The 26,945-nt window shown below is 46.8% G+C and overlaps 2 protein-coding genes across 3 annotated transcripts in view; one reads left to right on the top strand and one right to left on the bottom strand.

The window, feature by feature from the left end:
• COG5 (component of oligomeric golgi complex 5) overlaps positions 1–22,579 on the bottom strand; it is a 555,903-nt gene extending 533,324 nt beyond the window's left edge. For both annotated transcript variants that reach the window (XM_073573558.1, XM_073573559.1), the window contains exons 1-3: positions 22,443–22,579; positions 18,844–18,983; positions 16,949–17,006 (exon numbers count right to left, since the gene is read on the bottom strand). In XM_073573558.1, coding sequence (XP_073429659.1) covers positions 16,949–17,006; positions 18,844–18,983; positions 22,443–22,506 — 262 coding nt within the window. In that variant the 5' untranslated portion in view covers positions 22,507–22,579. The remainder of the gene's footprint in view (positions 1–16,948; positions 17,007–18,843; positions 18,984–22,442) is intronic.
• DUS4L (dihydrouridine synthase 4 like) overlaps positions 22,458–26,945 on the top strand; it is a 77,110-nt gene continuing 72,622 nt past the window's right edge. The window contains exons 1-2 of the mRNA XM_073573569.1: positions 22,458–22,628; positions 23,527–23,694. Of these exons, the coding sequence (XP_073429670.1) occupies positions 22,522–22,628; positions 23,527–23,694 (275 nt within the window). The 5' untranslated portion in view covers positions 22,458–22,521. The remainder of the gene's footprint in view (positions 22,629–23,526; positions 23,695–26,945) is intronic.

The following is a 26,945-nucleotide window of genomic DNA, read 5'->3' as shown; positions in this document are numbered from 1 at the left end:
GGGGTAAACCACTATTTGGGCGCATGGCAGAGCTCGGAAGGGAAGCAGCGCCATTTGACGTTTTTGGCTGGAATTGAGATCGGACACCATGTCGCGTTTGGAAAACTCCTGATGTACCAAAACAGTGGAACCCCCCCACAAATGACACCATTTTGGAAACTAGACCCCCTAAGGAACTTATCTAGATGTGTGGTGAGCACTTTGACCCCCCCAGTGCTTCACAGAAGTTTACAACGCCCGGGCGTGAAAATAAAAAATTCGTATTTTTTCCACAAACATGATCTTTTAGTCACCATTTTTTTTATTTTCCCAAGGGTACCAGGAGAAATTGGACCCCAAAAGTTGTTGTCCAATTTGTCCTGAGTATGCTGATACCCCATATATGGGAGAAAACTACTGTATGGGCACACGTCGGGGCTCGGAAGGGAAGTAGTGACGTTTTGGAATGCAGACTTTGATGGAATGGTCTGCGGGTGTCATGTTGCCTTTGGAGAGCCCCTAATGTACCTAAACAGTGGAAACCCCCCACAAATGACACCATTTTGTAAACTAGACCCCCCAAGGAACTTATCTAGATGTGTGGTGAGCACTTTGACCCCCCCAGTGCTTCACAGAAGTTTACAACGCCCGGGCGTGAAAATAAAAAATTCGTATTTTTTCCCCAAACATGATCTTTTAGTCACCATTTTTTTATTTTCCCAAGGGTACCAGGAGAAATTGGACCCCAAAACTTGTTGTCCAATTTGTCCTGAGTACGCTGACACCCCATATGTGGGAGAAAACTACTGTATGGACACACGTCGGGGCTCGGAAGGGAAGCAGTGACGTTTTGGAATGCAGACTTTGATGGAATGGTCTGCGGGTGTCATGTGCGTTTGGAGAGCCCCTGATGTACCTAAACTATTGAAACTCCCCACAAGTGACCCCATTTTGGACACTAGACCCCCCACGGAACTTATCTAGATGTCTGGTGAGCACTTTGAACCCCCAAGTGCTTCACAGAAGTTTATAACGCTCGGACGTGATCATTTTTTTCCACAAAAATGATATTTTTGCCCCCAATTTTTTATTTTCCTAAGGGTAACAGGAGAAATTGGACCCCAAAAATTGTTTTGCAATTTGTCCTGAGTAGGCTGATACCCTACATGTGGGGGTAAAACACTGCTTGGAAGGGAAGGAGCACCATTTGACTTTTTCAACTCAGAATTGGCTGGAATTGAGATCAGACGCCATGTTGCATTTGGAGAGCCCCTGATGTGCCCAAACAGTGGAAACCCCCAATTCTAACTCCAACCCGAACCCCAACACGCTCCTAACCCTAGCCCTAACCCTAGCCCAAGCCCTAACCCTAACCCTACCCTAACCCTACCCCAACACACCCCTAGCCCTAACCCTAGCCCTAACCCTAATGGAAAAATGGAAATAAATACATTTTTTTTATTTTATTATTTTTCCCTAACTAAGGGGGTGATAACGGGGGGTTTGATTTACTATTTATGGCGGTTTTTATGTTTGGCGGCTGTCGCACGCTAAAAGACGCTTTTTATTGTAAAAATAGTTTTTGCATCACCACATATTGAGAGCTATAATTTTTCCGTATTTTGACCCACCGAGTCATGTGAGGTCTTATTTTTTGCGGGACGAGTTGACGTTTTTATTGGTACCATTTTCGGGCACGTGAAATTTTTTGATCGCTTTTTATTCCGATTTTTGTGACGCAGAATGAACAAAAACCAGCGTTTCAGGAATTTCTTTTGGGGGGGTGCGTTTACACCGTTCCGCATGCAGTAAAATTGATAAAGCGGTTTTATTCTTCGGGTCAGTACGGTTACAGCGATACCTCATTTAGGTCGTTTTTTTATGTTTTTGTCGGTTTTATGCAATGAAAACTATTTTATATAAAAAATAATTATTTTTGCATCGCTTTATTCTGCGAGTTATAACTTTTTTATTTTTTCGCTGATGATGCTGTGTGGCGGCTTGTTTTTTGCGGGACAAGATGACGTTTTCAGCGGTACCATGGATATTTATATGCGTCTTTTTGATCGCGCGTTATTGCACTTTTTGTTTGGCGGTATGATAATAAATCATTATTTTTTGCTTCGCTTTTTATTTTTATTTTTTAAGGGGTTCGCTAAAGGGGTTAACTAATGGGACAGTTTTATAGGGCAGGTCGTTACGGACGCGGCGATACCTAAGATGTGTACTTTTATTGTTTTGTTTTTTTTATTATTTTCAAAAAATGAATTTATTGGGGAATATTTTTTTTTTTTTACTAATTTATTTGGCGATTTTTTTTAATTTATTTTTACACTTTTTTTTAATTTTTTTTTTTACTTTATTACATAGTCCCAGGTGGGACATCACTGTCCTGTGACAGATCGCTGATCTGTCACATCACAGATCACTGTGACAGATCAGCGATCTGTCACAGGCAGTGCACAAGGCTTCCTCATGCCTGCGCTTTGTAGGCACTGAGGAAGCCAGCTTCCCCAGGCCCCCGTCGCCATCTTGGATTCGGGGGCCTGGAGGAAAGGAGCCCCCCGCAGCAGCGCTGCACATTGCGCTGCTGTGGGGGGATTAGGGAAGCACGGAGGGAGCCCCCTCCCTGCCGATGCTTCCCTTTAACCCCCGCTACACCGTGATCATGTTTGATCGCGGTGTGCAAGGGGTTAACGTGTCGGGGGCGGTCCGTGACCGTCCCTGACACATTGTGCCGGGTGTCAGCTGTGATAATCAGCTGACACCCGGCCGCGATCAGCGGCGCTCACCACGTGGGCGCCGCTGATCGCGGTAGACGTACTATCCCGTCCCCGGTCATACGGGCCCGGGTACCGTGGACGGGATAGTACGTCTCATGTCAGGAAGGGGTTAAACACCCATGTGATGGTCACATGACCTTGACCTCACACAGGTCCTCTCAGGACTCTGCAAGTGGAGATACGGTGGACCTCCGCCCACCTGCTCTATGAAGGTCCACTAAAACCACCCCATAACATAGGTTCCTATTAACCCTCTCAACACTTAGCGTGCTGGAGGCAAAAACACTCTGGTTTTACATCACTGACCGCAATTTGTGAAGTGACACGTGTCTCCTTTCACATACTGTACCAGTGACTCTGTCACAAAGGGTTCAGTGATCATATTGACACCACAGATGTGTCACAGAATTTTATACCATTGGGCAGTGAAGAAAAAATAATTATATTTTTAAAATAAAAATTTTGAATTAGCCCCAAATTTTACATTTTTCCACAAGAAAACAGGGAAAAAATGGCACCAAAATATGTTACACAATTTCTACTGAATGTGGCAATACCCCAACTGTGGCTGTACAGTACTGCTAAGCCACAGGGTGAGACTAGGGGGGATAGAGCGCTATTTGACTCTGGGAGAACAAATTTCATAAAATAGTTTGCAGACTCCAAACACAGAGCCCCTTTCACAAAATGTCGGGAGTCCCTGCACTTCCCATCCTTTTTACTGCGGTGGACTTCAGAAAACTAAGATCTCAATCTGATCATGGAAATCCACTGAAGTGAAAAGGATGCGGACATTTTCTGAAATCTCGGACACCGCCATAGCTTTGCACCCCCTCCTCCCGGCCTGGGGCCCACAGAATTGCCCCCACTCCTGCCACCGCCAGCTTCTTGCAACAGCGACCCTGCCTCCCCATATTTTGAGAGCTATAATTTTCCTATATTTTTCCTGACGGAGTCATGTGAGGGCTCATTTTTACAGGAATTTTTGATCACTTTCTATTGCGATTTTTGGAAGGGAGGATGATGAACAAAAGGCAGAAAATCAGATATTTTTTTTTTTATGCTGTTCCCATATGGTAAAATTGATAAGGCAGCTTTATTCTTAGTGTCAGTACGATTACAGCGATGCCACATTTATATAATTTTTTTTATGTTTTGGCGCTTTTACATGATAAAAACAATTTTAAAAGAAAAAAAATTGTTTTTGCATCGCTTTATTTTGAGCGCTATATCTTTTTTATTTCTCTGCCAACAGAGCTATATGGCAGCTTGTTTTTTTGTGGGACAAGATGACGGTTTCAGTGATACAATTATTATTTATATTCGACTTGTTGATCACATTTTATTACACTTTTTTAGTGGTATGATGAAAAAGCATAGTTTTTTTGGCGCTTTTTTTTTGTTACAGAATTAATTGGCATAAAATAGTATGACAATTTTATAGGTTGGGTCATTCCAAACGAGGAGATACTAAATGCATTTTTTTTTACTTTTTTTCATTTTACATAAATATAGATATTTATTGGTTTAATTTTTGCTTTCATTTTTTTGTTTATATTTTATATGAGTTTTTAAAGATATTTTTACAATTTTTTCTTACTTAGTCCTGCTATGGGACTTTAACTTTTCTCATTCTGATTGCTGGTATAATGAATTGCAATGCATTGTACCTGTTTGTGCTGCACTGCTCTGAGCATGGTCAAAACAGGCCTACATAGCTGGCAGATCCAGAGGCCGTCTTGACGACCTTGGGTTGCCATTGCGATGACGTCGTGGGGGAGGCAATCGCATGGGACAGGGAACCTTCTACTAGCTTTCTAAATGCTGCGATAGATATCAATCGCGGCATTTAGGGGATTCAATGGCCCTGGGCTGTGTGTGCACAGCTCCTGGCCGTGACAGCCAGAGCTTGGCTATAACTTACACTGAGCTCCCAGAGATGATAGTGCGGGCTCAGCTCCTGTGTCCGCATAATCGCCATGCCGTATTTATGACATTATGCGGGAAGCTAACCATGACGTAAACTTACATCAAAAGTTGTGAAAGGGTTAAATAGTGTTATGCAAAGCCCTAATCTCATGATTTGGTCAATGTACAAATATTTCTCTATCTAACTGGTCACATTTACTACCATATGCCTGAGCACTCAGAGTGGGGATGTAATGGTTTACTTGTATGCTAGGTGTAATTCACATCCATAACCCCTTATAAAGAAGAACTGAAAGAATTTTATGACTTCAATAACTGAAACCCACTGAATCGGAGACAACCAGAACAAGGAAAAAAAATGCTATCCACTAAATTGAAAATAATTTGGGAATCTGAGACGGAAACTTTTCACAGAGGCTCCAATGCAGACCCCAACTTAGTCTAAGCTAAAAGGATTACACCTCCAATCTAAATCACCAAACTAGCTTTCCATAAATCTCTCTTCTATCACTGTGCAATCTGCTATGCAGGAAAAAAGGATCCGGAAGACATAATATTACTGCATGTGAGAAGATAAAGTTTTAGTATGACATCGCCACCTGCTGTTGAGACAAGAAGAATTTATTACCACATATGACTAGTGTTGAGCGATACTACCCGATACTGAAAAATATCGGATCGGAATGGATCGGCCGATCTAAAAAAAGTATCGGGTATCGCCGATTCCGATCCCGGAAGTCCCATTCAAGTCAATGGGACAGAAATATCGGAATTGAAAAAACCCCTTTCTTGCCTTGTACAGCCTGTTCGGGAGGGGGGGGTGGGAAGAGTGTGGGTGGTGCATGAGCAGACACTGTGCGTGTCTGTGTGTGCGGGCGGGGTCTGTACGGGCCTCTCGGGGGCCTGTGCGGCTGTCGGTGGTCTGTATGGGCCTCTCGGGGGCCTGTGCCGGCCTGCCGGGGGTCTGTATGGGCCTCTCAGGGGCCTGTGCCGGCCAGCCGGGGGCCTGTGCCGGCTGTCGATGGTCTGTATGGGCCTCTCGGGGGCCTGTGCCGGCCTGCCGGGGGCCTGTGCCTGCTGTCGGTGGTCTGTATGGGCCTCTTGGGGGCCTGTGCCGGCCTGCCGGGGGCCTGTGCCGGTTGTCGGTGGTCTGTATGGGCCTGCCGGGGGCCTGTGCCGGCTGCCAGTGGTCTGTATGGGCCTCTCGGGGGCCTGTGCGGGCCTGCCGGAGGCCTGTGCCGGCTGCCGGTGGTCTGTGCGGGCCTGCCGGGGGTCTTGTGTGTGTGCAGGCATCGTCCGATGGGACTACAAGTCCCATCGGGCGATGCCTGCTACACTGACAGTGATTGACACATTAGCCAATCATGGGACAGTAGTAGTCCCATCATCCGGCTAATGTGTTGAATGTAAAAAAACAAAACAAAAAAAAAAACATACTACATACATACATACTACATACATGCTACATATATACTACATTCATACAACATACATACAACATACACTCACTGGCCACTTTATTAGGTACACCATGCTAGTAAGGGGTTGGACCCCCTTTTGCCTTCAGAACTGCCTCAATTCTTCGTGGCAGAGATTCAACAAGGTGCTGGAAGCATTCCTCAGAGATTTTGGACCATATTGACATGATGGCATCACACAGTTGGCGCAGATTTGTCGGCTGCACATCCCTGATGCGAATCTCCCGTTCCACCACATCCCAAAGATGCTCTATTGGATTGAGATCTGGTGACTGAGGAGGCCATTTGAGTACAGTAAACTCATTGTCATGTTCAAGAAACCAATCTGAGATGATTCGAGCTTTATGACATGGCGCATTATCCTGCTGAAAGTAGCCATCAGATGTTGGGTACATTGTGGTCATAAAGGGATGGACATGGTCAGCAACAATACTCAGGTAGGCTGTGGCGTTGCAACGATGCTCAATTGGTACCAAGGGGCCCAAAGAGTGCCCAGAAAAAATTCCCCACACCATGACACCACCACCACCAGCCTGAACCGTTGATACAAGGCAGGATGGATCCATGCTTTCATGTTGTTTACGCCAAATTCTGACCCTACCATCCGAATGTCGCAGCAGAAATCGAGACTCATCAGACCAGGCAACGTTTTTCCAATCTTCTACTGTCCAATTTCGATGAGCTTGTGCAAATTGTAGCCTCAGTTTCCTGTTCTTAGCTGAGAGGAGTGGTACCCAGTGTGGTCTTCTGCTGCTGTAGCCCATCTGCCTCAAAGTTCGACGCACTGTGCGTTCAGAGATGCTCTTCTGCCTACCTTGGTTGTAACGGGTGGCAATTTGAGTCACTGTTGCCTTTCTATCAGCTCGAACCAGTCTGCCCATTCTCCTCTGACCTCTGGCATCAACATGGCATTTCCGGCCACAGAACTGCCGCTCACTGGATTTTTTTTCTTTTTCGGACCATTCTCTGTAAACCCTAGAGATGGTTGTGCGTGAAAATCCCAGTAGATCAGCAGTTTCTGAAATTCTCAGACCAGCCCTTCTGGCACCAACAATCATGCCACGTTCAAAGGCACTCAAATCACCTTTCTTCCCCATACTGATGCTCGGTTTGAACTGCAGGAGATTGTCTTGACCATGTCTACATGCCTAAATGCACTGAGTTGCCGCCATGTGATTGGCTGATTAGAAATTAAGTCTTAACACACAGTTGGACAGGTGTACCTAATAAAGTGGCCAGTGAGTGTATATACTACATTCATACAACATACATACATACTACGGTACATACATATACATACATACTACATACATGCTACATACATACTACATATATACAACATTCATACAACATACATACATACATGCTACATATATACAACATACATATATACTACATACAACATACATACTTGCTTCATATATACTACATTCATACAACATACATACTACATACATACATATATACTACATTCATACAACATACATACATACTACATACATGCTTCATATATACTACATTCATACAACATACATACTACATACAACATACATACATAGTACATACTACATACATGCTACATATATACTACATTCATACAACATACATATATACTACATATATACTACATACAACATACATACTACATACAACATACATACATAGTACATACATATATACTACATACATGCTACATTCATACAACATACATATATACTACATACATACAGTTGTGGCCAAAAGTATTGACACCCCTGCAATTCTGTCAGATAATACTCAGTTTCTTCCTGAAAATTATTGCAAATACAAATTCTTTGGTATTATTATCTTCATTTAATTTGTCTTAAATGAAAAAACACAAAAAGAATTGTCCTAAAGCCAAATTGGATATAATTCCACACCAAACATAAAAAAGAGGGTGGACAAAAGTATTGGCACTGTTCGAAAAATCATGTGATGCTTCTCTAATTTGTGTAATTAACAGCACCTGTAACTTACCTGTGGCACCTAACAGGTGTTGGCAATAACTAAATCACACTTGCAGCCAGTTGACATGGATTAAAGTTGACTCAACCTCTGTCCTGTGTCCTTGTGTGTACCACATTGAGCATGGAGAAAAGAAAGAAGACCAAAGAACTGTCTGAGGGCTTGAGAAACCAAATTGTGAGGAAGCATGAGCAATCTCAAGGCTACAAGTCCATCTCCAAAGACCTGAATTTTCCTGTGTCTACCGTGCGCAGTGTCATCAAGAAGTTTAAAGCCCATGGCACTGTGGCTAACCTCTCTAGATGTGGCCGGAAAAGAAAAATTGACAAGAGATTTCAACTCAAGATTGTGCGGATGTTGGATAAAGAACCTCGACTAACATCCAAACAAGTTCAAGCTGCCTTGCAGTCCGAGGGTACAACAGTGTCAACCCATACTATCCGTCGGCGTCTGAATGAAATGGGACTGTATGGTAGGAGACCCAGGAAGACCCCACTTCTTACCCCGAGACAGAAAAAAGCCAGGCTGGAGTTTGCCAAAACTTACCTGAAAAGGCCTAAAACGTTTTGGAAGAATGTTCTCTGGTCAGATGAGACGAAAGTAGAGCTTTTTGGTCAAAGGCATCAACATAGAGATTACAGGAGAAAAAAAGAGGCATTAAAAGAAAAGAACACGGTCCCTACAGTCAAACATGGCGGATGTTCCCTGATGTTTTGGGGTTGCTTTGCTGCCTCTGGCACTGGACTGCTTGACCGTCTGCATGGCATTATGAAGTCTGAAGACTACCAACAAATTTTGCAGCATATTGTAGGGCCCAGTGTGAGAAAGCTGGGTCTCTCTCAGAGGTCATGGGTCTTCCAGCAGGGCAATGACCCAAAACACACTTCAAAAAGCACTAGAAAATGGTTTGAGAGAAAGCACTGGAGACTTCTAAGGTGGCCAGCAATGAGTCCAGACCTGAATCCCATAGAACACCTGTGGAGAGATCTAATCATGGCAGTTTGGAGAAGGCACCCTTCAAATATCAGGGACCTGGAGCAGCTTGCCAAAGAAGAATGGTCTAAAATTCCAGCAGAGCATTGTAAGAAACTCATTGATCGTTACCGGAAGTGGTTGGTCGCAGTTATTTTGGCTAAAGGTTGTGCAACCAAGTATTAAGCTGAGGGTGCCAATACTTTTGTCTGGCCCATTTTTGGAGTTGTGTGTGAAATGATCAATGTTTTGCTTTTTGCTTCATTCTCTTTTGTGTTTTTTTCATTTAAGACAAATTAAATGAAGATAATAATACCAAAGAATTTGTGTTTGAAATCATTTTCAGGAAGAAACTGAGTATTATCTGACAGAATTGCAGGGGTGTCAATACTCTTGGCCACAACTGTACATACAACATGCTACAGACATACAACATACATACTGCATACAATACATTCATACAATACATACATAAAGACATACAGTACATATAACATAGAGTACATACTCACCAATACTTGTCACTTTGATCCCCGAAGCCAGTGTCATCTAAGGAAAAATATGAAAATAACAAACCACCAAATACTCCCTGATCCGCAGAAATCCACGAGTGAGTGTCCCACACCGATCTCCCGTGGAGAGCAGCAGCATCAGCTGATGCGACCGCTCTCTACGGGGCTCAGGAATCCAGTGTCGGGAGGTAGGTATCCTTCCGCACTGTATTCCTCCGCCACTGTAAAAAAATAGTCCCTGGTCTCACTTTATGGCAAATGCTGCGTGGGAACTTTTTCACACAGCAATGCCAAAAGTGAGACTAGGGACTATTTTTTTACAGTGGCGGAGGAATACAGTGCGGAAGGATACCTACCTCCCGACACTGGATTCCTTGAGCCCCTAGAGAGCAGTCGCATCAGCTGATGCTGCTGCTCTCCACGGGAGATCGGCGTGGGACACGCGTGGATTTCTGCGGATCAGGGAGTATATGGCTTGTTTGTTATTTTCATATTTTTCCTTAGATGACACTGGCTTCAGGGAACAATGTGAAAAGTATTGGTGAGTATGTATCTCTATGTTATATGTACTGTATGTCTATGTATGTATTGTATGACTGTATTGTATGTAGTATGTATTGTATGAATGTATGTATGTTGTATGTAGTATGTATGCAGTATGTAGTATGTCTGTAGCATGTTGTATGTATGTAGTATGTAGTATGTATGTAGCATGTATGTAGTATATATGTATGTTGCATGAATGTAGTATATATGTAGCATGTATGTAGTATGTATGTTGTATAAATGTAGTATATATGTAGCATGTATGTAGTATGTATGTTGTATGAATGTAGTATATATGTAGCATGTATGTTGTATGAATGTAGTATGTATGTAGTATGTATGTTGTATGAATGTAGTATATATGTAGCATGTATGTAGTATATACTGTATGTATGTATGAATGTAGTATATATGTAGCATGTATGTAGTATGTATGTATGCTGTATGAATGTAGTATGTATGTAATATGTTTTTTTTTTTTTTACATTCAACACATTAGCCGGATGATGGGACTACTACTGTCCCATCATTGGCTAATGTGTCAATCACTGTCAGTGTAGCAGGCATCGCCCGATGGGACTTGTAGTCCCATCGGACGATGCCTGCACACACACAAGACCGCCGGCAGGCCCGCACAGACCACCGGCAGCCGGCACAGGCCCCCGGCAGGCCCGCACAGACCACCGGCAGCCGGCACAGGCACCCGGCTGGCCCGTACAGACCACCGGCAGCCGGCACAGGCCCCCGGCAGGCCCGTACAGACCACCGGCAGCCGGCACAGGCCCCCGAGAGGCCCGTACAGACCACCGGCAGTCGGCACAGACCCCCCGCAGTCGGCACAGACCGCGCATCATGATGACGTCATTTCAGCAGCCAATCACAGTCATGCCAATAGTTAACATGCCTTACAGGATGTGCCCACACTTCTGAGGATTCCCATTGGCTGAATCAAATCGAGCAGCCTGATAGCTTTATGGGAACTTCCGATTCCGGTATCCGATACGAAAAAAGTATCGGAAGTCAGTATCGGAATTCCGATACAGCTAATATCGGCCGATACCCGATACTTGCGGTATCGGAAAGCTCAACACTACATATGACAAATTCCATCTGTTAGAATGAAAATGGAAAATTGCCATTAAATGGAAGAAAGGAAGACAATATTTTGTTAAGAGTAAATTTTAAACACAAATCACAACAATTTACAACTGAACAGCTCCTACCATAGTACATTAGATGGATGTACTAAGCTATCAATAGGATAGAGGATAACTTGCAAATCGATGGGACCCCTAACAATCCTGAGAACAGGGCTCTGCAAAACCTTATTTGAATGTAGTGATGGTCAAAAGTACATACAGTACCAGTCAAAATGTTATCATACTTGTTCATGCAATGGTTTTCCTTGTTCTTATTGTAATATGCACATTGTAAATGCAAACGAAAGGCAGCAAAACAAGAAGAGAAAAAAGGAAACTAAGAGCAGAGAAACATTTGTGAAACAAACCAAAATGTGTGTTAAACCTTAGATTCCTCAAAGTAGCCCCATTTTAAACTGATGACAGCTTTACCTGCAGATGGCAACCTCTCAAGTAGGGTCATCAGGGAGTCACATGAAATCACTATCTAAAAGTTTTGAAGGAGTTCCACGACTTGCTGAGCACTTACAGTTGTGCTCAAAAGTTTACATACCCCGGCAGAATTTTTGCTATCTTCGCCTTTTTTCAGAGAATATGAATGATAACCAAAACTTTTTCTCCACTCATGGTTAGAGGCTGGGTGAAGCCATTTATTGTCAAACTATTGTGTTTCCTCTTTTTAAATCACAATGACAATCCAAAACATCCAAATAACCCTGATCAAAAGTTCACATACCCTTCTGATTTTGGCCTGATAACATGCACAGAAGTTGACACAAATGGGTTTGAATGGCTACTAAAGGTAGCATCCTCACCTGTGACCTTGCTTGTAATCAGTGTGTGTACATAAAAGCTGAGTGCGTTTCTGGGATCCAGACAGACTCTTGCATCTTTCATCCAGCCACTGACATTTCTGGATTGTGAGTCATGGAGAAAGCAAAAGAATTGTCAACGGATCTACGGGAAAAGGTATTTGAACTCTATAAAACAGGAAAGGGATACAAAAAGATATCCAAGGAATTGATAATGCCAGTCAGCAGCATTCAAACTGTGATTAACAAATGGAAAATCAGGGGCTCTGTAAAAACAAAACCACGGTCAGGTAGACCAACAAAAATTTCATCCACAACTGCCAGGAAAATTGTTCAGGATGCAAAGAAAAACTCACAAATAACATCAGCTGAAACACTGGACTCTCTGAAAACCAGCGGTGTGGCTGTTTCAAGATGCACAATAAGGAGGCACTTGAAGAAAAATGGGCTGCATGATCAAGTCGCCAGAAGAAAGCCATTACTAAGCAAATGCCACAAAGTATCTCGCCTACAATACGCATAACAGCACAGAGACAATCCTGAAAACCTCTGGAACAAGGTAATTTGGAGTGACGAGACCAAAATTAAACTTTTTGGCCACAACCATAAACATTACATTGGAGAGAGGTCAACAAGGCCTATGATGAAAGGAACACCATTCCTACTGTAAAGCACGGAGGTGGATTTCTGATGTTTTGGGGATGTGTGAGCTACAAAGGCACAGGAAACTTGGTCAAAGTTGAAGGAAAGATGAATACAGCACGTTATCAGGAAATACTGGAGGCAAATTTGAAATTATCAGCCCAGAAGCTGCGCATGGGACGTACTTGGACGTTCCAACATGACTACAATCCAAAACACAAGGCCAAGTCAACCTGTCATTGGCTACAGCAGGCCAAAGTGAAAGTTTTGGAGTGGCCATCTCAGTCTCCTGACCTCAATATCATTGAGCCACTCTGTGGAGATCTCAAGCATGCAGTTCATGCTAGACAGCCCAGGAATTTACAGGAACTGGAGACTTTTTGCTAAGAAGACCATCTGAGAAAATAAAGAACCTCATCCACAGCTAAGACTTCAAGCTGTCATTGATGTTAGACGGGACAATACACGGTATTAAGAAATGGGGTATGTGAACTTTTGATCAGGGTCATTCGAATGTTTTGGGTTATCATTATGATTTAAAAAGAGAAAACACAGTAGTTTGACAATAAATGGCTTCAACCAACCACTAACCATGAGTGAAGAAAACGTTTTGATATTATCATTCATATTCTCAGAAAAAAGGCCAAGAAAGCAAAAATTCTGCTGGGGTATGTAAACTTTTGAGCACAACTGTATTTGCTGCTTGGCCTTCACTCTGTGATCCAACTCACCACAAATCTCAATTGGTTTGCCATCAGGTGATTCTGGAGGCCATATCATCTGACGCTGCACTCCATCCCTCTCCTCCTTGGTCACATAGCCCTTACATAACCTGGAAGTGTGTTTTGGGTCTGTTCTGTTGTACCACAAATGATGGTCCCAGTAAGTGCAAACAATAAGGGTCAGCATGTCGTCGCAGAATGCTGTGGACGCTATACTGGGTAAGATAGCCTTCTATTTGGAATAAATGCTCAACAAACTCATCAGAAAAATCTCACATTTTAACTCATCAGAGCACTACAGATTTCCACTAATTTCACGTCCAGTCCTTGCGTTGTTTGGAACAAACAAATCTATTCCTGTTGTTTGTGGTCTTTATTTTTATAAATTCAACCATAAAGGCCTGCTTCTCGCAGTCTACTCTGGACAGCTGATGTTGAGATCTGGGCATCATTTATAAGGGCTGTTATCTAATGTGCTGTCAATTTGCAGTTTCTGACAGGCAACTCTGATGAACTTATCCTCTGCAGCAGAGGTAATTCTTGGTCCTCTTTTCCTAGGACTGTCCTAATGAGAGGTAGCTGCACGAGGACACGTGTTTCTTGCTTAAAACTGTTATGGAATAGGATTTAGCCCTGTATGGAACTGTGTACCGACGCTGCCTCTGCAAAACACAACTGAGGGTTGCATACACTTCCTGAAAGTCGGCGATTCCACAAATGAACTCTTGATGAGGCACACCTGCTCATTGTAAGCCATTCCAAGTGGCCACCTGATGACTCTGTTTGAGATAATGCTAAGGGTATATAAAGTCATCAGAGTAAAAGGGGAGCACACTTTGAAAAATCTAAGGTTTAACAAAAATTCTAGTTTAACATGTATTTCTCATTGTTTCCATGTGTTTCTTCATGGTTTTGCAGCCTTTGAATCTAGAATGTGCACATTCAAATAACATTAATAAAAATGAAAAAAAAAAAAATTATGTGGCTGCGATCTGCTCAACAAGCAATAAAATAATATGTTAATTACAATCTTGAAAAAAAATATTTTCAATGTATTAGTCTGGCCCTCTTTATCAGTCACAGTCTCTAGTGTGGCCCCTTGGGAAAATTAATTCTATCCTATCGACAGGGGTTAACGTAAACCCTTTAAACAAGTATTCCCAAGCATGTTCACTTATTTTCCAGACTCTCATAGAAGCGAATTGACAGAGCTATATTATAATTGGGCAACTCAGTGGTCAGCATCTGCAAGGAGTTTTTATGTTCCCCTCGTGTTTGTGTGGGTTCCTCCACACTCCCAACGACATACTGCTAAAAAATGTACAATGCGAGTCCCGATGTTAGTAGTGATGATAATGTGTGTAAAGCTCTGTGGAATGAATAGCGCTATATAAGCGAGTAAAATAAACGTAAACCAAGACATAGTGCCTGATCTAGCAAACGCTGAAGGGTCCTTTGTCTTGAGGCGGTAGACATTTTGGGAGTTTCACCTTTCACAAATTAGGGACTCTCTAATAGTGGTTCTAAAGCAGATGTGAATACCAATATAGCGCAAGGTGTACCGTTCATTATTCAATATCAGCTGGCAATACAATCTACAATCAAGCTGACGAGCTGCTCCTGCAGTTTCCCTGTGAACAGGAAGACTGAGCGGTTACATTAAAGTGAAATCGGCTCTTTTGTTTTTCCGTCTGTACTATGGGCACAAGACCAAAACCTGCATAATGAATCTGTCAGGTGATTTTTGCATACCATACTTATAGTATCCTGAAATGGGGCCTGGGCAGCACTTTTAGGATTATGTAACTCCTATTTTTGGAAGTTTGCCCCATTGTGTTGCTGTAAGCCCAGAAAGCGTATAGCTGCGCACCGTCAAGTAAAGTATATATATATAATAAAATTAATATTCACCCCTCCCCCTCCCATAGCCCCACCCACACTCTGCGCCGGTGTCAGTGATTCAGTCATTGCATTCCACGGACTGGCGTCAGTCCGAGGATCAGTCCGAGGATTGGTATGCGATGACTGAAATCACTGACACCGACACAGAGGGGAGGGTGGGGCTATGGGAGGGGGAGGGGTGAATATTCATATAGCATTTACATAGGTTTGACTTGCTAGCACGTGACAATAAATTTTCCAGGGCTTAGGGCAATACACAGCAATAAAAGTTACATATCCTGAAAGTGCTGGCCAAGCCCCATTTTATGATATTGTTAGTATGGTACGCAAAAATCACCTGACAGATTAACAGAATATAGATCCCCATTAATTCCAAATACTGGGCTGGCTCTAGTGGCCGCAATACAGATGCACTGGAGACACCTGAATATGGCTGATTCTGTGACGCAACATCACATTTAATCCAATACAAAAATCCTTAAAGGGGTTTTCCCAGGAACAAGATTTCATTTTAATCAATAGATCTTGGAATAACAATGACCTGCACAATTGGATGTGATTAAATAAAATGTTCCTGTGCTGAGATAATCTTATAAATGTGCCCCTGCTGTGTGCTGTGTATTGGCTGTGTCTGACCGTACAGGAACATGGTCTGATCATCCCACAGCTCCTGGGCAGGGGAGGAAGTAAAAGAGAAGATACAGGATACAGATAGCACAGCACGGGATCACAGCTTTTTGTGAGGTAAAACATTTTCCTGACTGCTTTTAAAACAATGTTCTACTTCAAAGAATAAATCAGCTGCGACCCCGTGCTGTCCTGTCTGTATAATTCCCCCCTCCCCTGCCCAGGAGCTGTGGTATGATCAGGCCATGTTCCTGTACGGTCAGACACGGCCATTACACAGCAGGGGAACATTTATAAGATTATCTCAGAACAGGAACATTTTATTTAATCACATCCAATTATGGAAGTTATTATTATTCCAAGATTATGGAATAAAATGAACTTTTGTTCATACGGAAACAATTTAAATAAAGATGAAAAACAGCACTCCGGGACTTGAATTATTGAACAATTATTTTTTTTAATCTAAGACCACTAAAAAACATTTGGATTGCATGGAAGAAATATTAAATATAATAAGTCATGCTGAATGTGATATCTGATCTGAAAGAAGCAAGTTATAGATCAAGAGAAGCTGAAAAGATGAATATATCGTTTTGTAGCAAAAGGGTAAGCACTTTTCTTCATTGAAAATGCTTCTCCATCTGTGCTGGAAAGTCCCGATCAGTGATTGACAGCCACTGCAGTAGGACATATATGTGCATATAAAGTATACGGTCAATCACCAAGCAGGACAGCCTACCGGACTCCACGCACAGAAAGAGCTGGGATACAAATGTATAAAATATACAGCAAGTTATTCTGGAGACTTTTCCAAAACAGCTTCACTCTAAGAATTATTGTAAAACACTACATCCAAATTAATAAATCCAATATACAGATAATGTAGTAAAAATGTAGCCAAGAATCAAGAACTTGCCTTCTAAGGACTCCATTCCTGTTGCCTGTGCCAAAAGGTCTTCATGTCTTGCAACCACCTAAAAAGATGAATGTACAGAGTTTCCGAGTGACTAATTGCACCAATAAGCTACTGAAAAAAACGTTTGATAACTATTAAAAAGTTCCCATAAGTTCCATGTATGCAGAACAGCTCCTCACAGAAGGAAGAATCCAGTATCTCCACCAACGGGCACCTGCAATAAGTGGCCACCTAGTAGGACAACATCTGACCTAGACATCTACAGGGTCTGGCTCTGCTCACTTCTACATTGGAGGTGAATCAGGCGGCGATGTCGCATCTACTGACGGCAATGTAAAGCAAGCCGAGCTGGAATAATGGATGGTTCAGGTCATCAGAAAAGCAGAGGGACCAGTCTGTAGACAGCCCAGCTTCACGTCAGTACAGACCAGGCTTCTAAAGGTTAGAGACAGGATTCATATAAAGAAATATAACATTTTAGCTATTGTAAGATACATGCTAATGCGCATAGGTCCGGCATCCATGCATGCTGTATACCGCCTACTGGTAGGTTTGTATTTGGTACGTGGAGCCCAATTAATCAAAGCCTTGAAAAATCACATAATATTGGTGTCACTGGAGGCTGTGCTAAAATCCCGCGACTTGTCATTCTCACGCCATTTTTGCCCATCGCTAAAATGTAGGCAGAGCCAGGACAGGACAAGGCGACTGCCGCTAATTATGAATTTGTTACGCTACACCACAAATCCAGGCTAGGAGGAGGAATTGTGACTGAGGATCACAACAGGAGTGAATGAGGAGCATCTGACTCCAGGACATCAAGACCGCTCTGTATCGGGTCCAGAGTGTCCATTAGGGTGACCGGATCTCATATGGGGGGGAAAAAATGTCAGAATCTTGTTCGTCTGGACCCAACAAAATGATTCCCCTTTCCAGATATTGAGAGAGCCAAAATTTGAGCTTGATCAAACGACGTTAACCCGTGCCGCTTGTCGCTCAAAGTTTGAAAAAATCCAAATTGAGGTATTTTAAGATTTAGGTATTTTGCATAGTCTGTTAGACTATAAAGAATGTGACAACAACATTGCAGAAATAGCCCTGACCAAATTTTCGAACCATTTGTGGTATTTGAATGCAGAGTTTGTGGGATTATCGTTTTTTGATCCCACCATTACAGACAATGAAAAGTTGTTAATGGCTAATAAATTGCTCAGTAGCACAAATGAACCATCAGAGCACGCTAACCTACATGATTTGATAATTTTACATAGCTATCTAATCTATTCTAGAGCTTTAAGTAGTTTTTGAAACGTCAGAATATAATGCTCGGCATTTGCTTACAACTTGCAGGACATATTGCTTTTGTTCTTCATCTTTTGTCAGAAGGTCGTTAAAGTCGGTTACTTCCTACCTCTTTTAATTTTTCTTTCCTAACTTTTGGCTTTACAACCCTAGCGTGCTCTGATGGTTCATCTGTGCTACTGAGCAATTTATTAGCCATTAACAACTTTTCATTGTCTGTAATGGTGGGATCAAAAAACGATAATCCCACCAACTCTGCATTCAAATACCACAAATGGTTCGAAAATTTGGTCAGGGCTATTTCTGCAATGTTGTTGTCACATTCTTTATAGTCTAACAGACTATGCAAAATACCTAAATCTTAAAATACCTCAATTTGGATTTTTTCAAACTTTGAGCGACGAGCGGCACGGGTTAACGTCGTTTGATCGAGCTCAAATTTTGGCTCTCTCAATATCTGGAAAGGGGAATCGTTTTGTGGGGTCCAGACGGACAAAATTTCGACATCGATTTTTTGCGGTCACCCTAGTGTCCATCTATGCACAAACAGAACTACATGCACAGCAGCACACACACTATACAGCCATGCCCACCTGTAAGTGCAGCTCCTTGTCCAGCTGACTGATGCCCTGCGCCAGCTTTGCCAGCTGCTCTGCGATCACAGCCTGGTGAATAGATTGGGAAGTGTAGGTTTTGACATCAAAGTCATCACGTAGAAAATCAGTGTAGCAATCTGAAATACAGAAGGATTTTTCATGGAAAAATATCAACATAAAGATATATACTCCCCCCCCCCCCCCCCCACACCCACACAGTGCTGAGCAGAGGCACAATGGTAAGTCTGTGGGTCCGTACACCAACACTATGGGCGGCGTACAGAGCCAAAGACTTATTAGTGAGATGGTACACAGCTCTGTACGTGCAGCTCATGCAGGGAAGGTGCACTTCGGAGCAGTGTTTCCATCAATTGTGCAGGGACATCAGGACCCGGACCCCTAAGGATCAGCAGCCACTATGGAACAATCAAAAGGGTTTAAAATTAAAGTTACCTTTTTAGTGTTAAGAACAGGGGAGTCTGGATCCATTCAGTAATGCTGCAGAGACTAAGCAGAGCTGGGGATGGAGAGTGCTAGCACCACAGAGCTAGGAACAAGGAGGTATGGTGCCACATAGCAGGGCTTGCATCGTAGGGGTCAGGCACGGGGTGGCAGGGCTTGCGACGCAGGTGTCAGGCGCGGGGTGGCAGGGCTTGCAACGCAGGTGTCAGGCGCGGGGTGGCAGGGCTTGCAACGCAGGTGTCAGGCGCGGGGTGGCAGGGCTTGCAACGCAGGTGTCAGGCGCGGGGTGGCAGGGCTTGCAACGCAGGTGTCAGGCGCGGGGTGGCAGGGCTTGCGACGCAGGTGTCAGGCGCGGGGTGGCAGGGCTTGCGACGCAGGTGTCAGGCGCAGGGTGTCAGGGCTTGCGATGCAGGGGTCAGGCGCGGGGTGGCAGGGCTTGCGACGCAGGGGTCAGGTGCGGGGTGGCAGGGCTTGCGACGCAAGCGTCAGGCGCGGGGTGACAGGGCTTGCGACGCAGGGGTCAGGCGCGGGGTGGCAGGGCTTGCGACACAAGCGTCAGGCGCGGGGTGGCAGGGTTTGCGACGCAGGGGTCAGGCGCGGGGTAGCAGGGCTTGCGACGCAGGGGTCAGGCGCGGGGTGGCAGGGCTGGGGGTGCAGGGGTCAGGCGTAGGGTGGCAGGGCTGGGGCGCAGGTGCGTGGTGTCAGGGCTGGGGGTGCAGGGGTCAGGCGGGTGGTGGTAGGGCTGGGGTCAGGCGTGTGGTGGCAGGGCTGGGGGCGCAGGGGTCAGGTGCGTGGTGGCAGGGCTGGGGGCGCAGGGGTCAGGCGCGTGGTGGCAAGGCTGGGGGCGCAGGGGTCAGGCGCGTGGTGGTAGGGCTGGGGGCGCAGGGGTCAGGCGCATGGTGGTAGGGCTGGGGGTGCAGGGGTCAGGCGCGTGGTGGCAGGGCTGGGGGCGCAGGGGTCAGGCGTGTGGTGGCAGGGCGCAGGCACGTGATGGCATGGCTGGGGGCGCAGGGGTCAGGCGCGTGGTGGCAGGGCTTGCAGCGCAGGGGTCAGGAGCGTAGTGGCAGGGCTTGCAACGCAGGGGTTAGGTGTGTGGTGGCAGGGCTGGGTGCGCAGGGGTCAGGCGCGTAGTGGCAGGGCTGGGGGCGCAGGGGTCAGGCGCGTGGTGGCAGGGCTGGGGGCGCAGGGGTCAGGCGCGTGGTGGCAGGGCTGGGGGCGCAGGGGTCAGGCGGGTGGTGGTAGGGCTGGGGTCAGGCGTGTGGTGGCAGGGCTGGGGGCGCAGGGGTCAGGTGCGTGGTGGCAGGGCTGGGGGCGCAGGGGTCAGGCGCGTGGTGGCAAGGCTGGGGGCGCAGGGGTCAGGCGCGTGGTGGTAGGGCTGGGGGCGCAGGGGTCAGGCGCATGGTGGTAGGGCTGGGGGTGCAGGGGTCAGGCGCGTGGTGGCAGGGCTGGGGGCGCAGGGGTCAGGCGTGTGGTGGCAGGGCGCAGGCACGTGATGGCATGGCTGGGGGCGCAGGGGTCAGGCGCGTGGTGGCAGGGCTTGCAGCGCAGGGGTCAGGAGCGTAGTGGCAGGGCTTGCAACGCAGGGGTTAGGTGTGTGGTGGCAGGGCTGGGTGCGCAGGGGTCAGGCGCGTAGTGGCAGGGCTGGGGGCGCAGGGGTCAGGCGCGTGGTGGCAGGGCTGGGGGCGCAGGGGTCAGGCGCGTGGTGGCAGGGCTGGGGGCGCAGGGGTCAGGCGCGTGGTGGCAGGGCTGGGGGCGCAGGGGTCAGGCGTGTGGTGGCAGGGCTGGGGGCGCAGGGGTCAGGCGCGTGGTGGCAGGGCTGGGGGCGCAGGGGTCAGGCGCGTGGTGGCAGGGCTGGGGGCGCAGGGGTCAGGCGCGTGGTGGCAGGGCTGGGGGCGCAGGGGTCAGGCGCGTGGTGGCAGGCGCGTGGTGGCAGGCGCGTGGTGGCAGGGCTTGCAGCGCAGGGGTCAGGCGCGTGGTGGCAGGGCTGGGGGCGCAGGGGTCAGGCGCGTGGTGGCAGGGCTGGGGGCGCAGGGGTCAGGCGCGTGGTGGCAGGGCTGGGGGCGCAGGGGTCAGGCGCGTGGTGGCAGGGCTGGGGGCGCAGGGGTCAGGCGCGTGGTGGCAGGGCTGGGGGCGCAGGGGTCAGGCGCGTGGTGGCAGGGCTTGCAGCGCAGGGGTCAGGCGCGTGGTGGCAGGGCTTGCAGCGCAGGGGTCAGGCGCGTGGTGGCAGGGCTTGCAGCGCAGGGGTCAGGCGTGTGGTGGCAGGGCTGGGGGCACAGGGGTCAGGTGTGTGGTGGCAGGGCGCAGGCGCGTGGTGGCAGGGCTGGGGGCACTCAGGCGCGTGGTGGCAGGGCTGGGGGCGCAGGGGTCAGGCGTGTGGTGGCAGGGCGCAGGCGCGTGGTGGCAGGGCTGGGGGCGCAGGGGTCAGGTGCGTGGTGGCAGGGCTTGCAGCGCAGGGGTCAGGCGCGTGGTGGCAGGGCTGGGGGTGCAGGGGTCAGGCGCGTGGTGGCAGGGCTGGGGGCGCAGGGGTCAGGCGTGTGGTGGCAGGGCTTGCAGCGCAGGGGTCAGGCGCGTGGTGGCAGGGCTTGCAGCGCAGGGGTCAGGCGCGTGGTGGCAGGGCTGGGGGTGCAGGGGTCAGGCGCGTGGTGGCAGGGCTGGGGGCGCAGGGGTCAGGCGTGTGGTGGCAGGGCGCAGGCGCGTGGTGGCAGGGCTGGGGGCGCAGGGGTCAGGTGCGTGGTGGCAGGGCTTGCAGCGCAGGGGTCAGGCGCGTGGTGGCAGGGCTTGCAGCGCAGGGGTCAGGCGCGTGGTGGCAGGGCTGGGGGCGCAGGGGTCAGGTGTGTGGTGGCAGGGCGCAGGCGCATGGTGGCAGGGCTGGGGGCGCAGGGGTCAGGTGCATGGTGGCAGGGCTGGGGACAAAATGGTCAGGAGTACAAGTGAGGTACTGGACAATAACCAGACAGTGACAGCACAAGGTGACATGGCTACTGTAGGAAAGCTGCCATGGTGCCAGTAAGTGCTGGCTGTACAGCAGAGGTGTGGGCTCCTGGGTACACAGCACAGATCAGAGTATACACGCCATAGCGCACAATGTAACCGGTGCCATCACATGGCTGACAGCACTACTCCCGCACACTCACCGTCCCGCATCATCTCCCTGACGGACGCCGGTCCCAAGTCAGCAGAACTCTTCCTGCCCTCCATGTTGGATACAGAAGGATGTCACTGCCAACCAGACAGGGGACACGTCATCAGCCGGCGCCCGGGAACGTCACTGGTACACAACGTGTTGGGGAAGGAGCCGGCGGAGCGGCAGCTGCTGGCAGGTAGTGCGGGAAGGGGCTTCACGTCTGCGGTACCGCAGGGTGGGGGCAATCACCTGCTGACACCGGAGAGCAGCCGCCATTATCGTCACATTCAGTCCGTGTGACAAAACTCATCCGAATGGCTCTGGTCACACGTTGGGGTTTTTTTTACTACTTTTTTATGCAAATTAAAATCTGATTTTTACAGAACCAGCAAAGTCTGAGACCTCCGAACTCTCGGGCACACACGTGTTTTTCCCTGACTGAATTGGCAGACTGCAGCATGTCGCTTCTTTCAGCGTTATTTCACCCATAGAAAGCGATGAGTAAGGCTGTGTGCACACGCTGCAGAGCCACAGCGGTTTGGGTCCTGCGGATCGCTGCGGTGTACAGTACCATTATAATGAATGGAAAATCTGCAGTGTCCACGGTGCGGAATTTTCTGCGGTTTCAAATCCGTAGCATGTCAATTCTTTGTGCGGATTCCGCTGCGGTTTGGCACCTGCTCCATGACAGGTGGCTAAACCGCAAAATATCTGCAGATAAACCGCAGGCTATTCCGCAGATAAACCGCAGCGGATTTACACAAATCCACGCGGAAAATTCCACAGCAGAATCCGCAACGTATGCACACACCCTAAGTGCAAAAACGCAGATATCGGGATTTCGTGCTCAAAACTCGGGAGCAGCTAAGTTCTCAGCATGAAAAATGCAGCAAAAGATGCTTTTTTTTTTTTTTTTTTTTTTTTTTTTGGTAAAGCATCTTCTTTACCAGCAAGAGAGAAGGTTTTGCCTGCAGCAAAAATGCAACATGTGAACATAGCCTAACAGAACATTGTTTCCTTCTGCTGTTCGTGTGATGTTCGTTTCTTACTGTAGAGCACTCACATCAAAAATCCTTTCATGTATGTTCCCTCAGAAGCCTCCTCCTCTCTCCTGACTGGTGTTCTCTTCTTCTCTACGCCTCCTCCGCTGCCATGCATCCCCAGCAAGGAGATAATCCAAGATGTCTGCCGCAGAATCCGGCCGATTTATTCAGCTCTAATAATCTAGTAAAGATCTGTGCACCCATGGTGCGGTATTCTAAGTAAGTGCTGATCAGGCTGGTAAAGCAAATCTGGCAGCATTTTGCTGTTTAATTTGAGAGCAGCATAATGTAGGGGCAGAGACCCTGATGCCAGCGATGTGTAACTTAGATCACTGGGTGGAGCCGTCGTGATTTAATCAGTGGTTTTAGATATAGCAGAGCTCAGAAAGCTGCCCATACCCCTGATTAGCAACTTTCTGTGTACATTGTATATTGACAGTAAGCTGCTAATCAGTGGTGGGGCTGGAGTTGGACCAGGATGTATGTGCGCTGTAGTCCTATAGTGATGATCTGCTGATAAAACACTCATTGTATTGAAACAACAGCACCCAGCCTAAGAAGTGACACATCTCTGAAACCAGAATCTCAGCCCCTACCTCATGCTGTCCTCAGATTACACAGCAAAAACCTACTGACAGATTCTCATTACGAATTTTGGTTTGCTTTTCCTTAATCTTATACATGATTTTCAGTGTGACTATTAGTTATAGGGCAAATTGTTACTGTAAAAAATACTGGTACCCTGACATCAGTACAGTCTGTGAGACAGATCCTTAACATTATATCTCTCATCATGAACAGAGGCCAATATGCAATAATGCGAGTAGAGCAGAGCAGAGGGCAATTTATTTCTCCAAGGGTCCACATGAGACTGTTGTGGAGGGCAGAACTTAAATCTGCTCAGTATTATGGTTTTACATTAATTGTTATCACTTAAAGGGGATCTGTAACCAGCTTTTTGCTACCCCATCTGAGAGCAGCATGATGTAGTGACAGAGACACTGATTCCAGCGATGTGTCACTTTCTCATCTGCATGATATTTTGGTAAAACCAGTGTTTTATCTCCTGCAGATCTAGCAGTTCTCTGAATGCTGAGCTCTGTATTACCCCGCCTCACATCACTGATTGGCAGTTTCCTGTGTACACTGTGCATATCAGTGATGGGGGCAGGGTTATACAGAAATCATGAATATGGAGGACTACAAGGCAGCAGGTTTACTAGTTCTCTAGTGATAATCTCCTTCTGATAAAATAGAGGTTTTATCAAACCTATACTAAGCAGCCAGTAAGTGACACATTGCTGGAATCAGGGTCTCTGTCTCTGCATTTTGCTGCTCTCAAATAGGTGGCAATAACTTGGTGACAGATTCCCTTTAATATTGAGCCGAATTAAGTGTGTTTATTGATGGTATGGGGATTTTTTTTTTCCTGTGGTCCCAAGAACTAACAGGCAGATTATTGCTAACTACCAGCCTATTATAAAAGGAGACAGCTCAGAGCGTGCACGGGGCGTGACTGCCGGCGTCATGCCGACTGACAGCCAGCCACCCAGAGTTACGCAGCAGTGAACCGGCTGCCAATCAGCTTGACATTGGAGGTCATGACCTATCGAAAAGAGCGGAAGAGAACCGCTGCTCTGTTGACGTGACATCCACGGAAACCGCAGAATGGTTGTCAGGAGCGGTCTGTGACCGCCATGAGCTGGCGGAGGTTGGTGCTGGGCAGAAAAGGGAAGTGGTTGGCAGCTAACTACCTGTTAGTTTTTAGGCCCTTAGTAAAAAAAAGAAAAAAAACTTCCCAGATAACCCCTTTATTATAACTTGTATTCTTACCTCTAACAGCTAAACCACACTGTAGAATTTACTGCTTTTAATAAAGTTGAGAAAGCAGCTTGCTCCTGTTATTAACCATTGTATCTTGGTCAGCAGCTCCCAACACAGTATGATGCGCCCACAGTTTCCATACATGATATCATATCCCCACAGAGTCTCTCAAATAGTATGTTATCCCCCCACACAGTCTAATGTCTTCACACAGCCTCCCTACACAGTCTCCAAAAGACCCTTACACAGTATAAAGTCCCCCTACACACTGGTGTTCCCTCACAGAGTATGTCATGGAAAAGCCCCCCGCACAGTATAATGTCTCCAAAAGCCCCTACACAGTATGATGTCTCCAGAAAGCCCTCCTAAGAAGTATGATAGCCACAAACAGGTCCTTACATAGTGTTATATTCCCTTGCAGCCTACCATGCAGATTGATGTCTTCACACAGCCCCTTGCACAGTATTATGTCCCCGCACAGTATTATGTCCCCGCACAGTATTATGTCCCCGCACAGCCACATTATACAGTATTATGTCCCCGCACAGCCACGTTATACAGTATTATGTCCCCACACAGCCCCTTGCACAGTATTATGTCCCCACACAGCCCCTTGCACAGTATTATGCCACCACACAGCTCGTTATACAGTTATGTCCCCGCACAGCTCGTTATACAGTTATGTCCCTGCACAGCCACATTATACAGTATTATGTCCCTGCACAGCCACATTATACAGTATTATGTCCCCACACAGCCACATTATACAGTATTATGTCCCCGCACAGCAACATTATACAGTATTATGTCCCTGCACAGCCACATTATACAGTATTATGTCCCCACACAGCCACATTATACAGTATTATGTCCCCACACAGCCCCTTGCACAGTATTATGTCCCCACACAGCTCGTTATACAGTTATGTCCCCGCACAGCCACATTATACAGTATTATGTCCCCGCACAGCCACGTTATACAGTATTATGTCCCCACACAGCCCCTTGCACAGTATTGTCACCACACAGCTCGTTATACAGTTATGTCCCTGCACAGCCACATTATACAGTATTATGTCCCCACACAGCCACGTTATACAGTATTATGTCCCCACACAGCCCCTTGCACAGTATTATGTCCCCACACAGCTCGTTATACAGTATTATGTCCCCGCACAGCCACATTATACAGTATTATGTCCCCGCACAGCCACGTTATACAGTATTATGTCCCCACACAGCCCCTTGCACAGTATTATGTCACCACACAGCTCGTTATACAGTTATGTCCCCGCACAGCTCGTTATACAGTTATGTCCCTGCACAGCCACATTATACAGTATTATGTCCCCACACAGCCCCTTGCACAGTATTATGTCCCCACACAGCTCGTTATACAGTTATGTCCCCGCACAGCTCGTTATACAGTTATGTCCCCGCACAGCCACATTATACAGTATTATGTCCCCAGACAGCCACGTTATACAGTATTATGTCCCCACACAGCCCCTTGCACAGTATTATGTCACCACACAGCCCCTTGCACAGTATTATGTCACCACACAGCTAGTTATACAGTATTATGTCCCTGCACAGCCACGTTATACAGTATTATGTCCCCACACAGCCACATTATACAGTATTAT

This window comes from Dendrobates tinctorius, unplaced genomic scaffold, assembly GCF_039654945.1.
Source record: "Dendrobates tinctorius isolate UK_male_01 unplaced genomic scaffold, ASM3965494v1 ptg000035l, whole genome shotgun sequence".
Lineage (NCBI taxonomy): Eukaryota > Metazoa > Chordata > Amphibia > Anura > Dendrobatidae > Dendrobates > Dendrobates tinctorius.
This window is presented reverse-complemented; position numbering and strand designations above follow the sequence as displayed.